This window comes from Camponotus floridanus, unplaced genomic scaffold, assembly GCF_003227725.1.
Source record: "Camponotus floridanus strain SB8 unplaced genomic scaffold, Cflo_v7.5 scaffold16, whole genome shotgun sequence".
NCBI lineage: Eukaryota > Metazoa > Arthropoda > Insecta > Hymenoptera > Formicidae > Camponotus > Camponotus floridanus.
Window position 1 is genome coordinate 2,356,508 of NW_020229281.1, and position 15,370 is coordinate 2,371,877.

The 15,370-nt window shown below is 31.5% G+C and overlaps 2 protein-coding genes across 3 annotated transcripts; both read left to right on the plus strand.

The window, feature by feature from the left end:
• Positions 1 to 1,296: 1,296 nt before the first annotated feature.
• LOC105255851 (uncharacterized protein C2orf42) lies at positions 1,297 to 5,937 on the plus strand. 2 transcript variants are annotated; one of them, XM_025407036.1, is made up of 7 exons: positions 1,297 to 1,329; positions 2,525 to 2,904; positions 3,029 to 3,355; positions 3,564 to 3,780; positions 3,860 to 4,065; positions 4,220 to 5,123; positions 5,286 to 5,937. In XM_025407036.1, the coding sequence occupies exons 2-7, from the start codon at positions 2,527 to 2,529 to the stop codon at positions 5,453 to 5,455; spliced, it is 2,202 nt and encodes a 733-aa protein (XP_025262821.1). In that variant the 5' UTR covers positions 1,297 to 1,329; positions 2,525 to 2,526; the 3' UTR covers positions 5,456 to 5,937. The 2 variants fall into 2 exon arrangements, with proteins under 2 accessions (XP_025262821.1, XP_011263673.2); XM_011265371.3 differs by lacking the exon at positions 1,297 to 1,329 and adding an exon at positions 1,752 to 1,871.
• A 1,123-nt stretch (positions 5,938 to 7,060) lies between these two features.
• Positions 7,061 to 9,429, plus strand: LOC105255852 (transcription factor BTF3 homolog 4). Its single transcript, XM_011265372.3, has 4 exons — positions 7,061 to 7,472; positions 7,961 to 8,332; positions 8,741 to 8,867; positions 8,994 to 9,429. The coding sequence occupies exons 1-3, from the start codon at positions 7,395 to 7,397 to the stop codon at positions 8,849 to 8,851; spliced, it is 561 nt and encodes a 186-aa protein (XP_011263674.1). The 5' UTR covers positions 7,061 to 7,394; the 3' UTR covers positions 8,852 to 8,867; positions 8,994 to 9,429.
• Positions 9,430 to 15,370: the final 5,941 nt, after the last annotated feature.

Genomic DNA, 15,370 nt, shown 5'->3' on the forward strand with positions numbered 1-15,370 from the left:
CGTTTTTATAAAATATTTTATAAATAACAACGTGTTCTTGAATTATATTAAATTTTTCTAGATTTTTTTGAAACTACGCAAAACGATAATATGATCGACCTTCTATATCAATGGAATCGTAATCGTAGTGAGACTTTTAAGCGGCCTTTTCATTGACGCTACTTTTTAGCGTCAATGAAATTGCACCTTAACAGTTGGCAGCCCTACGAGATAGGCTGTGCAGCACTGCGCGTATATAAAATAAATTTGAAATCGCTTCTAGCCTAACCATCTTCACGCGATCGACTTTATTTGAATTGCACGGCATCGCATCGAATTATGATGCGGCGCCGATTTGTTCGAACGTAATTCGGGACATCGCGATGCTGTATAAGCGTCGAATGAGCACGAATTGTCACGCAAATATGATAAATCACATCTACTCACCGTTCACCGGCTGTTCCACAGGCCGCTCCACTCGCTCGCCTCGGGACGTCCCATTCCGATCTTGATGCGCACAAACTCACACGATATCATCAACGCGAACGCGCGACACTTTATTCGGCACTCCCGATATTCGCTCGCATCCGATAATCATCATCAAGGGCGCAAATAACGCGACGCGACTTCGCTCCATCTTCGCGATCGCGCTATCACTGAACTGTGAAAAATAGCTGTCGCGCACTTTCACCGACATATTATGAAAGTCGCGCGATCATCCTTGGACACTTTCGACGCTCTTTCACTCGCGATATTCGTTTAAAAACGGTTAAAAGACGCGAAAAATGCGGACGTACGACGATCCGTGTAACTGCGTATGACTCCGATTCACGTATGACGCGTATGACGTAGCAGTCACGCGCTAACATGGCGGCCGAACCAGTGCGCAGAAACAAATGCGCACTGGTTCGGCCGCCATGTTGGCGCGTGACTTCTACGTCACTGCTACGTCATACGCGTCATACGTGAATCGGAGTCATACGCAGTTACACGGATCGTCGAACGTCCGCATTTTTCACATCTTTTAACCGTTTTTAAACGAATATCGCGAGTGAAAGAGCGTCGAAAGTGTCCAAGGATGATCGCGCGACTTTCATAATATGTCGGTGAAAGTGCGCGACAGCTATTTTTCACAGTTCAGTGATAGTGCGATCGCGAAGATGGAGCGAAGTCGCGTCGCGTTATTTGCGCCCTTGATGATGATTATCGGATGCGAGCGAATATCGGGAATGCCGAATAAAGTGTCGCGCGTTCGCGTTGATGATATCGTGTGAGTTTGTGCGCATCAAGATCGGAATTGGACGTCCCGAGGCGAGCGAGTGGAGCGGCCTGTGGAACAGCCGGTGAACGGTGAGTAGATGTGATTTATCATATTTACGTGACAATTCGTGCTCATTCGACGCTTATACAGCATCGCGATGTCCCGAATTACGTTCGAACAAATCGGCGCCGCATCATAATTCGATGCGATGCCGTGCAATTCAAATAAAGTCGATCGCGTGAAGATGGTTAGGCTAGAAGCGATTTCAAATTTATTTTATATACGCGCAGTGCTGCACAGCCTATCTTGTAAGGCTGCCAACTGTTAAGGTGCAATTTCATTGACGCTAAAAAGTAGCGTCAATGAAAAGGCCGCTTTACACACTGAAAAAGTTGAAACTGTTTGAACTTTATTTTATTGACGCCATATCTAGAGAAAGTCTAGTGATTTTAATTTGCCGCTGGTTTCTAGCGTCAATGAAATTGCACCTTTACGCCCCCTGTTCTAAATAACTCATGATGGACTTTATTTATTTACTATTTTGGATGAATTAATATTCCAAAATAATCCAGTTATAAAAGAGATTCTCTTTCAATTACGGATTCTTACATTGCTTCTGCAATATCGGAAGGTAATATTAATAATGATGTTTATTCGTTTTTACGATAAGATGTGCTTCGTTTAATTCGCTTTCGCGATAATGGAATTAAATCAGATAGAGTACACTTTTGGAGGACTTTTAATGACAAGCGATAATTCAGTCATTTTATTGTTTTCATTATGAATTAATTGTAATTGGTTGTAATTGATACTTTGAAAGGTCTTTTTCCAATTGTTTCTTCAATTCTTGTCTTACAGCATAACGTAGCACATCTTGTTTAATTGGTTAGAAAAATAATAACAGCGGTTAGCCTGTAAAGTAATTTTTTAATTTTTACTTCTACCGTCTTTCTACATTTTATTTTATTAAAATACACTGTCATTTTTTTATATAACCTGTACATACTGAAATTTTTAAATGCATAAAATAAAAAGTAGAATTATTTTTTTTCTTATTTCAAATTTATCAAACTAACTATAATTTAACTATAATTTAATTTTTTAATATCTAGTCATTAACCCGATTAATTTTTACTAACAAGTACACAAAATATGAAAAAAATTTCTTAATTAATTTAAGAAAACCTTGAATATATATACCGATTACATACCTATCTCACAAATAGTTGATTTGATCTGGTGATTTTATCTAATTTGTATGACATATTTTGTTATAATTTCCAGCAATGTCCAATGAGGAGCGCTTGAGAAAACTTTTGTCAGATTTGGGAAAAGCTACTCTTCGTGGAGTCCGAAAGTGTCCAAAATGTGGCACTTACAATGGCTCGCGTGGCCTTTGCTGTAAGAATAAGTACTGCGATGCTGTATTCAAAGAACCTGGTGAAAAGCGAAAATTGTCCACAGAAGCATGCAAACTTATCACAGGCTCATCTGCGCAAGTATTTTCTGTACGAATCAGAGACAAAGGACCTGATTACCGGGGTTTTGTACAGTTACCTTTAATAAATGCCAATGATATTACAACACTCATTTCGCAAAGTACTGCATTATGTTTTGTAGACAGTTGCGAAAGAAGTTTTGACACTAGTGTACTCAAATGTCATGTAAGTTTTTTATATTAAAAAGCATATGTAAAGATATATTTTTTGTGATTATATTTTTTAAATATATTTTATTTAATATATATATATATATATATATATATATATATATTTTTTTTTTTTTTAGGAGAAAGATTATTCAGATACTGTGCCAGCATCTACATGCCAGCACATTCAAGCAGCATTGAAATGTTATGCAGAAGCACAGCCATTAACTTTAAAAAATTCTATTCTGTCATCATTGAATGTAAATAACGAAACAAAGCAAGAGATATGGTTATTAGCAACGGAAACTTCTGGTCCTTTAGTACAAAGAGTCTCAAAGAATATAATGGCAGTGAAATGTAAAGCTTCTCCAAAACATCCACTAGGTTATCTTCATTTTTCTTTTTTTATTAGTAAATTAAAGGATAGAATTGAGCATCGTTACTTCTGCAGTTGTACTACATTTAAGGTAAGTAATATGTGCTTACAGAGAATAATATATTTTTCTGAGTTAAATATTAATGAAAAATAGTAAATATTTGATACAATTTTATTTTTTAATTAATTATTTGAGCTTTCTTTTACTCTTTACTAATACAAATTATATTTGTAATTAATGAATATGCTGATATAATTAATATAATTAATATTTGCTGATATAATTAATCTGTTTACAGGGTACAATAAAAACAGGAGGAGAAAAAGTAGATAGCACATTGTTATCACCAAAACGATGTGTGCACTTTTATGCATGTATTTGTGCTTTTGCTAGTGATCCAAAGTTATCTGAAGAATTTAATTATTATATAAATCTAGATCAAACACAATTGAGTATAGATAAATCTTTGGCAATTGTACCACAAACTGAAGAAGAAGATAAGATTGTTGGAATTGGTAAGATCATATGTATGTCATACATTCAAAAATTTGATTTGTATATCGATTTTTGATAATAATTAATATAAAATTTTAGATCTCGATAGTTTAACCACAGATGAAACTGATACACATCTATTAATTTTTCGCGATGATACTTTAACTGTACAAAATTTAGATGGAAATAGATTAGATTTAGATTCTATGAATCTAGATTCTTCAATTTTACCACATAGTATTGTTGAAAATATAGAAGTAGAATGTGATCGCAGTTTATTGGATGATAACAATATAATATCACAAGTAAGTCTTATAAAGCATTTATTTATATTAAAATATTAGTATCTTTCTAATAATAACAATAATAATAATAATAATGATAATAATAATAATAATATATTTGAAAATAATTATTTCAATAAGATTGAGAATAATCAAATTTTGCATTATTATACAGGTTCATAATTTAGAAGTAATTGACCAAAATGCTGTTCAACTGGGAGGAGGAAATACTATAAAAATATTGGATGATCAAGGGACAATCGATACAAAATACAATGTACTCAATAGTCAATACATATTAAATGATAATAACATAAAAATATTGGATACAAATACTTTGAAGGTTCTTGAAGCAAATACAGTTTTGGATGTGAATAATGCAAAACTTGTTGATAATAATGCTGTCCTAAACAGTGGCGTTAAGATAATTGACAGAAATGCAGTAGTGCATTATGATAACAGAAATATGGCAAATTCTGAAAGTAATGTGCAACCGGCAATTTCGACTAAACGAAAAAGGGACGAGAAGCCTGCGAACAGCAGTAGCTTGAATTTGAACTCGATTGAATCGAGAAAGACGAAGACAAAATCACAAATTGTTAAAAAATATCAAAACACTTGTGACGATTTAGACGAGGGTAACACGAGTTTGCCGTTTATCAAATGGCTCGCATCTATAACCGAGCGAATAAATCAGACAATGCATTTTCAATTTGATGGTAAACCTGATCCTCTAGTGTTTCACGTGCCGCAAATATTCTTTGATTGTTTACGCGAGCGAATATCCTGCGGCGGCAAGAAGAAACGTTTGCCGAATTCGACAACAGCGTTTGTTCGAAAAGATGGAGTACCATTGGGAACATTTACCAAATATACATGGCAGATTACGAATATCTTGCATGTAAAAAGTATTTTTGAGACACCTTACATACCTCTGGAGATAACAAGAAGTTTTGTACAGAACGCGGATGGAACATACGAATTATATAAAAGAGAGGAAACGGAAATAGATCGTTATAAAAAAACAAATAATAGTGCGTTAATTAAGCCATTAGAATTGAAAACGTATTTAAAAGTCGGTGAGTTTGATGTGTAAGAAAAAAATTGATTATCAAGGATTAAATATGTCGAAGTTTGTTAAAAATTGAAATGATTTGTTACAGAGTTTTACTAATAGAGAAAGTGATGGAATATTTTTACTTATAATATGCTTTATATATATATTTTATTTTCTGTTTTAGGAAATACTTCTCCAAATCAAGTCGAACCCACACCATTCTTAATAGAATGGATACCGGATATTTTGCCTATTTCAAAGATAGGTGAGCTTAGAATAAGGTTTGAATTTGGTCATGTAAAAAATGAAACTAGTCATAAATGGAGGAAAATTGCTCTTTCTAAAAATTATTGAAGTTTTCACTTTTGAAGTATCAATTTTTAATAAATTTTCACTTTTTTATCATGAATATCTGAATATCTAACAAATTACAAGAGAGAAAAAAATATCAAATGTGCAACACTTAATTTTAAAATAATTAATATATAGAATATATAGAATGACTGTTTCTTGAGGATTATAAACCGTAATTATATTGATGAAAAGGAGAATTAAATTATTTTTAAGCAGTAAATTAATTGAACTATATACTCAATAATTAAATAGATATGATATCTCTTTACAGCGCAAACATTAACTTAATATCATTTTAAATTACTAATTCAAAGACTGATGTAATTATTGCACTTGTAAAAGTAACATATAGCTTGACCTGCAAAACATTAATTTTGTTTTATAATTACTGAAAATATGCAATCTATCTTTTTGTCATTATATTACTTGTATAGTGATGCATAATTGCCAATGCCAATGATTATCAACTATTTATTATATAGTTTTTGCAGATATTTATATTTTTATTTATCTTATTCTTTATTTGTCTATATAAGGAGATTGTTGGGTGCAAGTATCACTATCATAAAATATTATTATTATTATTATCAATAATTACGTTCTGTAGCGTTTGAAATATTGTGATATATATTGTAAATATATATATATATATATGTATTTTATAAATTAAATATATATTTTAAATTTTATGTTATATATATGTAAAAAGTGTGTATTTATATTATTTAACAATATTGGCTTTGTTCTGTGAATATGTTATATTTGGATTTGAAAATAAATTATATAATTATCTAAGTTACACATATATTATATATTACATATATATATGAAATTTTAACCATAAATACATGTTAGATATATAACTAATCTGAGATATTATCTATTTCCCGTTATATATTAAATCTTAAATGATAAATTCCCATTTTATATAATTTTTATTCCTAATAATTATATAATTTCAATATAAGTTAACTTTCTCCAGAACAGCTTTAATATCGAATAATATCACTGAATTAAGAAAGAAATGTTAAATTTATATGTGTGTTAATTTAGGTAATATTGAAATTTTTGTCAAAAAAATTTGTATATGGCTGTTTATCGCAAGAAATTCCGTATTTTAAGATTTAGATACATTTGATTATGTCGATCGCAAGTTTTAATACTTTCATATTTTTCAAATTAATATCGCACTTAAAAAATTATTATAATTATATGATCAGTTTTCTCTGTTTTTATAATAAAATATTTTGAATTTTATCTCTGTGCCGCGATTGGCTCGCGTGAAACACGATCGCTACGCCACCATACTGTTTACAAATGAATCTGGCGCGAAAAATTCTACCTTGCAAAGTGTTCGTCTTGTAAAATTAATATCGCGTATAATTATTATCGCGTCGATCAATATATGTGTGCGCTCAAAATATTGGCGATTCGCTTCGGAAATAAAAGGAGAGACCTCCGCGGCTATTTTCTCTCCGAAGTTCAGCAAAAGTGTAATTAGTGCACGACCATCGCCGTAAACATTTACACTTGATCGATGCTGCGTGTTTAGTTAGCGTTTAGAGCTTTTAGTTGTCGCCCGCAAAGCGATCGGTCGGGATTCTCTTGCCGATTCGTGCGTTGACGTTTCTCGGTTTGTCAAACGTCATCCCGCTGCGATCTCGCGCATCTCGGGTTTTGCGCCGGGTGGGAGCTTCTCGCGGCCGGAAGCCGCGCTACGCCGGAAGTCAACTCTGACGTAGTGGGTCGAGCGACGAAGCGTACGCTTCCATTTTCTCGAGCCTTACGACGAACACGGGGAACACGTGCTTCGTCGCCGGTCGCCGCGCACACGACACGCTCTGCTCGTGCGAGAAATCGCGTGGGTGATTTCTCATCAAGCAACCCCCTTCGCGCCCCGTCGCTCCTCGTTCCTCGACGCACGACAGGGAAGTTAAGAATGAATCCCGAGAAGCTCAAGAAGCTGCAGGCCCAGGTGCGAATCGGCGGTAAGGGTACACCCCGACGCAAGAAGAAGGTGAGTGCGACAAGACCTGGCTTCGTAGCTTTTCCATCATTTCGACGCGATATATCGCTGACGTGCGCGTATCGTTACTTTAATTATTCCTTTCCCGGAGCGATTAGGAGAGAGTAGGCGTGTGACAACGCGAGTTTCTATTTTAAGAACAATGAATGCGGATTGATTAGTTATTTGCTTCTCTCTTGCATTTTGCTTTATTTTGCGATGCACTCTCCGCAAATGTCATAAAGATTGGTTGCAAAACGAAGCTATTTTGACAATTTTCTTGGTGTAATTACTCTCTACTCGGACTTGTAGAAGTAGATAAACATTAACTTTGATATTCATCGAAGAATAATGCTGGAGTTTAATGAAATATATTGTAAAAGAAGGAAGTGGCATATGCGCACTATGGAAACAGTGTTAAGTAAAGTGCTAACTTTTTCTTTAATCCATTGCGGCTAGAATAGAATATTATTTTCACGTTTCATTTGTCACTTTTACAGGTTGTGCACGCAACTGCTGCCACAGATGACAAAAAGTTACAGAGTTGTTTAAAGAAACTTTCTGTAAATACAATTCCCGGTATAGAAGAAGTTAATATGATCAAAGATGACGGTACAGTCATTCACTTTAATAATCCAAAAGCCCAGGCCAGTCTATCTGCTAACACATTTGCCATTACTGGTCATGGGGAAAATAAACAGATAACTGAGATGTTACCAGGAATATTGAGTCAACTTGGTCCCGAGGGGCTGACACAGCTGAAACGATTAGCGAGCACAGTCGCTGGAAGTGCAGTCGGTAAAGCCACATTGGAAGAAGACGATGAGGTGCCTGATCTAGTGGAGAACTTTGACGAAGCTAGCAAAGAGGAGGTAAATGCATAATTAATATTAAAAATACTGCCTGATTATATCATTATATATAAAATGCATTATATATAAAATGTTTTAAAATAATGCAACATTATTCATATATTTACACATATATTTCTGGTGCTTTCTATAATATTATGTATGTATATATATATATGTATATTATATTATTATTTGTATATTATATTCTTTTTGGATGATACTTTAACATTACAATTCTAAGATGAAAATATCACCAAAGATAAGTTAAAATTTGCATTAAATTTCACAATACATAACTTTTACAAGTTAATAAAATTAAATGTCCAATTTAACGAGAGTATTGAATTATTTTATTTTATAGTATTGAAAATATACAAATACATAATAAATAATATATATAAATTTTTTTATTTAAAATATTTTAAGGTTGCTCCAAAAAAGGAAGTAGATGAAAATGATAAACCAAATGGTGAAAAAAAAGATGCCATTATTATTGAAGAGAAGAAAGAAGCTCCATTAGCTACATCTGAGGCTTAAGAAAAAAAATATCGAGGTGATTAATATATAAATAATTGATATTTTCACATTTGTAGTCTGATAAAACAGCAAAATAAAATATAGTCTATGCTAATTTAAGAAATTTGAAATTTAATATATGACTTTACTTTTTTTTTTTTAGATGTTTCATACAACAATTGAAGTTGTAATTGAGGAATCAAGAGAGGTGTGAGTTGCAAAAGCAATGGATAAATGAAGCACTATACATACGTTATAGATACTTGACATAAACCTTATGATACTTGCTAATATAAGTAACAGTTGACAAGAAATAAAAAAGCTGTTACAAAAATCAAAAAGATTTTCCAACGATATTATTTTATTATTTTGGTGCTACCACTAAAGATAATCTTTGCTTCAAATTAGTCGAAATGTTCTTATTCGCCCCCGAATTAATATCGTGTGACGCTTTAACCATTTAAAATGTCGATAAAACTTGAACATTTAGCCCAATCACAGAATTATAATAAAGAATTAATATGCTACAATTTTGTTATTAATGATACATTGATAGAAATGCATAAGCAAATTTCTTTTTTGAAATTACATTGAATTTTATATTACATTATGTTGAATTTTTATTTTATTTTAATCAGGCAAATATAAGTAATATGATATAAATCAATAGCATAAAATAAAAATTCCATCAAGATGAGAGAGAAATCATTAATCATTAATGACATTATGCAGAATGTCCCATTTCTACTTGCACATGTCTTGACGGATTTAATCTCCATGTAGCTAAAACCATAAAATATTTTTCAAAATTTAAAAATTTTAATATTAATTATTTTGATAATAATAATCAAAATTACAATAAACTGAAATGTTTTGTAAATTTCTAATGTATTGTGTAAAATTTTAAAAAAATTAATTTCACATTCATGAAAAATAAAATGAGTGAAGAAAGATATGACAGAACATTTCTTACGAGGCATTCTGTATAAAAGATAAAAATTTATAGAGAAAATAGAGCAAAAGTAGAATCATATAATTGATACATTTCTATTTCTTCTATATCTAATTGATGAAATTTATAACTTTACAAAAACGCAAAAATGTTTCCAGTTCGGAAATTGTAATATTTTGTAATGTATAACTTACCTCTTCTATTATATAATAAATTCATTTGCTGGAAGCGCGGTTTTCTACTTAAAGACATCGCATTTTCCGACGCATTGTATGATATGATAGCAATCTGTCGATGTTTATATTTTCATTTATAGCCTAGATCTGTAAGAATAGTGTAATATGAAAAATATATTAATAAGCTGCACACCTAATCTAATGCACTTTTCTACCTCTGCACATTTTGTATTTTTAACTTTATAAATGTTAATGTTTCTATTTTTCTTCATATTTCTATTTTTTCGTATATTTAAACAAAATATTTGCTTTGAAACAATCATGCGAAAAAAATTGTTTCAATTATTCAATAATAAATAATTGTTTGATTTTCATTAGCAAAGTTGTGTATGTTACTTTAAAAAAAGATCGAATATTATATGAGTATAAAAAACGATGTGTTCACATAAATTAAATTAATACGTAATTATAATATTTCCTTTCTTCTAGTTTTGATTATTTTATGTGTGTGTTTGTTGATTTGCTTTTTCACTGAATTTCTCTGAACTTTAAAAATTTTTATAAAATAAATTTTATTGATGTGCTGGAAAATATATAGTAATATAATGTTATAATAGAATTTTTATAAAGTATATGCAAAACAGAAACTTAATTTCTTATTATATATACATAAAAAGAATACAATAATGATTTTAGAAATTAAAAATATATATTGATACCGGTATTGTTTGGAGAAGGATGAAATAAAATGCTAGGCGGAAATGTCACATGATTGTAGTCAGTTCTCGTATTCAGTCATCATGATATTTATTTTAGAATGTTCGTAGTTTCGTTTGTCGATTCATGATTATGCGCTAGCACACGATTTTGAGTTCGAGGTCATACATAAAAAGTTTACGATCTACTATGTACAGAGTGGAGAGTGTGTTACGTTGCGCAATTATACATACCAGAGAATTACATTTATTATTATGATTCGTTTATAAGACTTTGATCTAAGAAAAAAAAGTAATCGATTGTGTTACGCGTAAGGTACCATCTTCTTTATGTTTCGCTCGTATTAAAAAACTAAAAGCATCTTTTTTATAGTCTGAAGCGGAAAAATAACGAAATTTCTCTAGTATCAAAAATACCTCGATAAAATTATTTTTCTATTGCATAAAATTTACGTCTTGTCAACATTATCAAACTCTAAAACTCATTTTAAATGGATGTGCGTCTTCATGCGTTCATTATTAATTATAATAATGATTGTTAATTTATTCATAATCATATACAGGGTCTCCTCGTTTCTCTAAATCAAATACTTATAATATACATTTTTCGATAGATTTAAAACCTTTTTCTCTCCATTAAAAGATACTTAGCACACACGCTAAATATATTTACAAAATTAGGAGATTAATTACTAATAAATTATAGTAATATATAATAATATATACACACACACATATATACAGAATAAAAATAAAATAAATTATAAATTAATAAATTATGTATCACAATAAATATCTTTAAAAATTTTAGAGGCTTTTACATATTGAATTAACAATGATTTATATAATACTTGTGAAATTTTCATCGAGAAAGACTACAACTCACTTTAAAGAATCTATTATTGTAATTTGTACCATTATTGGCGAGACACCCTGCATATAACTTAGTTTTATAATTGTATCGTTATTGTAAAGGTACAGATACATATGTCAATTAATGAATTATTTATTTTTATGACGGATTGTAAGAGTAAAAACGACATGTAAATTCTTGTAAAACGATCGAACCATTGTAATATCGGGCCTTTTTTATGGAATTCTCCTCATTCAAGAATATGCTTACGCGCACAGAAACTTTATCAGAAAATTTCGAGTCTATAAAGACGAAAGTTCTACAGATTATAGATATATTATGCGCTGTTCGCGCGATAACAGATTAGTCCGTATTTTCATCGCTCATTTATTAACAAATATTCATCTACTTTAATCCGAGAAATATAATAAAAAATAAATACGTAATTATTAATCGTCAATAGCTATTTTATAATTGTTAATTAATTATTCGAAATTATAATACAAACCGTATATTTCTTTTTCGGTTTTCGTGAACTCCTTTCGTAATTAACAAATAAGAATTGCATTTATGATATGTATATAAATAGCTGCTGTTAATTTCTGATTCGCTACTTTATATTCAATTCTTAAATTTTTATTTGGTATCCATGATTTAAATGCACTTTGAGTAATAAACGAGCTCACGAAAATCGAATTTGATTACTTTTCTTTGACAGAAAATGAATAGAATCCTCGCTCATATATATTTAACATTGAATATATATATATGAATAATTTAATAATTTAACATTAAATGTATATGTGTGTATATGTGTGAAAATTATGAATACGGACTTTTTTTAGGCTTCATGTTTTATTCGAGAGTCTCTTTTACTCTCGAAAACGAGACTGCAATACACTGGTGTACACGATCTCAGTACATCAGTAATCCGAATTCTATTCTCGAAAACGAGACTTTTAAGGTAATTCTCAGGAATCACAGAATATTGAGTGATTCTCCTGATTATCTTCTCTGAAAATGTTCACTATCGCTATCGAGAGTAAAACTCTTACGATCTCAGAAGACATTCGCTCCATCGCTTTCTCTCTCACGTGTTAATACGCTTATACATTTATTCCTAAACACATCGTATTTCGGGGAGCTAGACGACGACATCGATGATGCAGCTTGATTACTGCATTTTTATATATATATACCTGTGACATTTTATTCGCGTAACGACTTGTTTTAGAGAGGAAATATCGCGCGTTAGTTTCCCTAGCCTCTCTCTCCCCAAATTCTCATCTCTACGTTCATAATAATTGTACATATATGTCTTGCCAACAATGATTCATGACTACTATGTTATGAATTATATACATCGAACATTTCATTTATTTTTTTTTTAAATGAATATAAATTTTTATCCTCGATATCACGTATATATGCACTTTGCGCATGCATGTGCGGATTTTCGATTTTTTTTGTCGGTCGATCCCTTAATCGCATTAAGCTCTTTCGCGCGATGTAGTTTTATCGCGTGGCGCTTCTCTTTCCAATTTTCCGTCCAAGAATGAAACGAGCAATGAATAACGAAAGCTCGTTATTATACTGTGAAGATTTATCGCATTTATACCTCTGCTAATTAACGCGCGATTGATATAAATCGCACGCTATTGTAGGTTTTTGAAAAGTGATTAAGCTTAGCGAAGCAAACTATAGTTTTGCCTTTTGTTTGAATTCATATATTAATTTTGTAAATTAATTTAGATTATGATTGTAATTATAAGACTGATTTCATAATTATACATTTAAATGTAAATTAAAATGTTACATTAAAATGTGAAATTAGATTGAATTAAAAAGTTAATGAGAATTTATTTGTAGAATTTATAGAAAACTAATTCTTAGAAAAAGGTGAAATCAAATGTTATAAAAAATAAGCTTTACTTCAAAAAGAATTAAGAGGTCCACCGACGAATTCTCAAAATTATAATAATTCGACAGTTTCTCTGATTCTGATATTCTGATATTCTGATTCTGTAATATATTTTTGATTTACTTTACATATAAAGGTCGCTTAACAAACATTTAGGATTGTCTAGCTAGTGATAGGTCCCCCCTCGTGATTGCAACTGACGATAGTTTAATGAGCAATGGAATATGTCGCATATATCACTCTTGAAACAGCTTACATGATTAATGCTATCTCGTCACATATATCTATTGCCGTTAGAGTTGGAAAAATTCGTTTTAGCACCAAGTGTATTTCATGATATATGTAGATACTTATATCATTTATATTTATATTTCACGTATGACGCAGAATGTTCCTGTGTAGAGAAATACAAGCATATAAATGCGTTATATGCATTTATGCGAAATTAATGAAACGTTTCGAAAATTCCGTAATATTTTTTTATTAAAATGGCACGCATATATAAAGGAATTTTTGCATATTATACGTTGTCAAAGGAATGCAAATAATATACGCTTTTAAATTAATATATATTAGATTTCATAATTGTAGTCTTATATATAACAACATTATCTAATTAATATTTTTTTTTTAATTTTAACAACATTTAGCCAATCTCGCAAATTGTTATAGATATTATATATAATATATATATTTTTTTTTTAAGTCTTGGAAGAATAATCGATTTTCTTGTTTTTTTAACAATTTTAAGATGATAACGTGATAAATTTGTAAATCTAATGTATTGCATTTTGAAACAAGATTCCTAAAATAATTTGGTAAATTTAATACGTCGACTACCAACATTTAAAGTGATAAATTCAATCCCAAGCTAATGAAAAATATTTCTATACAATTACAGATTTTTCATTAATATTTTGTTTTATATTGTTATCACAAAAATTGTTGAAATATTAGAAATGCAGATAGAGAAAACAAGAGAAAGAGAGAATTTTGTGTGCGTCAGGCCATATGTATTAATTTAACATATATATATATATAAAATTAATGCATGCATTATATAAAATTTAACATCAATTTTATACATGACGGACTAAATGACAAAATGTCCAAATGACTTTTTCAACACGTGCACTTATGAAGACAACTTGAAAATGAGAGAGTTAGGAAAAGCTTTCGCGCTTTGATAAATACATCACGAGTGATATCAATTTTGATCGATCGCGAAGAATTTTGTATAATAGATCAGCCCGTTATTTCTCCCCCGATCTTCCCTAAAAAAACAGTCACCCCTCCTTCCCCCGGTTCTCTCCTGCTGCCCATGCAATTTCGATATTGGCCTTGGCTTATCCACGTCGATCTGGCGTGGCGATTATCGCGAGAAAACACTCGCGTGCCGCACGATCGTGATTACGCGAGTCTCGAATTTATCGTGAGCCAACTGCTCGCGAGCCGGGACGTTCGACTTGAGATTTTGCGTCGGATTTCAGGACTTGATTCGACCCCAATCAAAATCAAACTAGCTCTAACTACTCGTAATGTCTTGCAAATTTCATTGCTGCCGTCTTGCCTACACGCAAGACCCGCCACCGCGCTATCCATCTATTGATACGTACGTACACACATACACACACATACACGTGCACGCATACACGCGTGGCACTCACGTTTGTTGTGGCATACTCGTATGTGCTCCGATGCGAGTTACCTCCTACCAAAGTACATATAATGCATTTCAAGCGCACGGTTCAGCATCTTGTCGCTTCGCATAACTTGGATCAATGTTTTCAAAGGAATCTGCCCTCCCTTTCATCATTCCTCCCTTCTTGTAGCTCCTTCGTCTCTTCAGCGAACCTTCTCGCGAATCGGTTGCGCCCAAAATAGGGTAAACACAAGCATGTTAGGCTTTTCAGAGCGCCCTA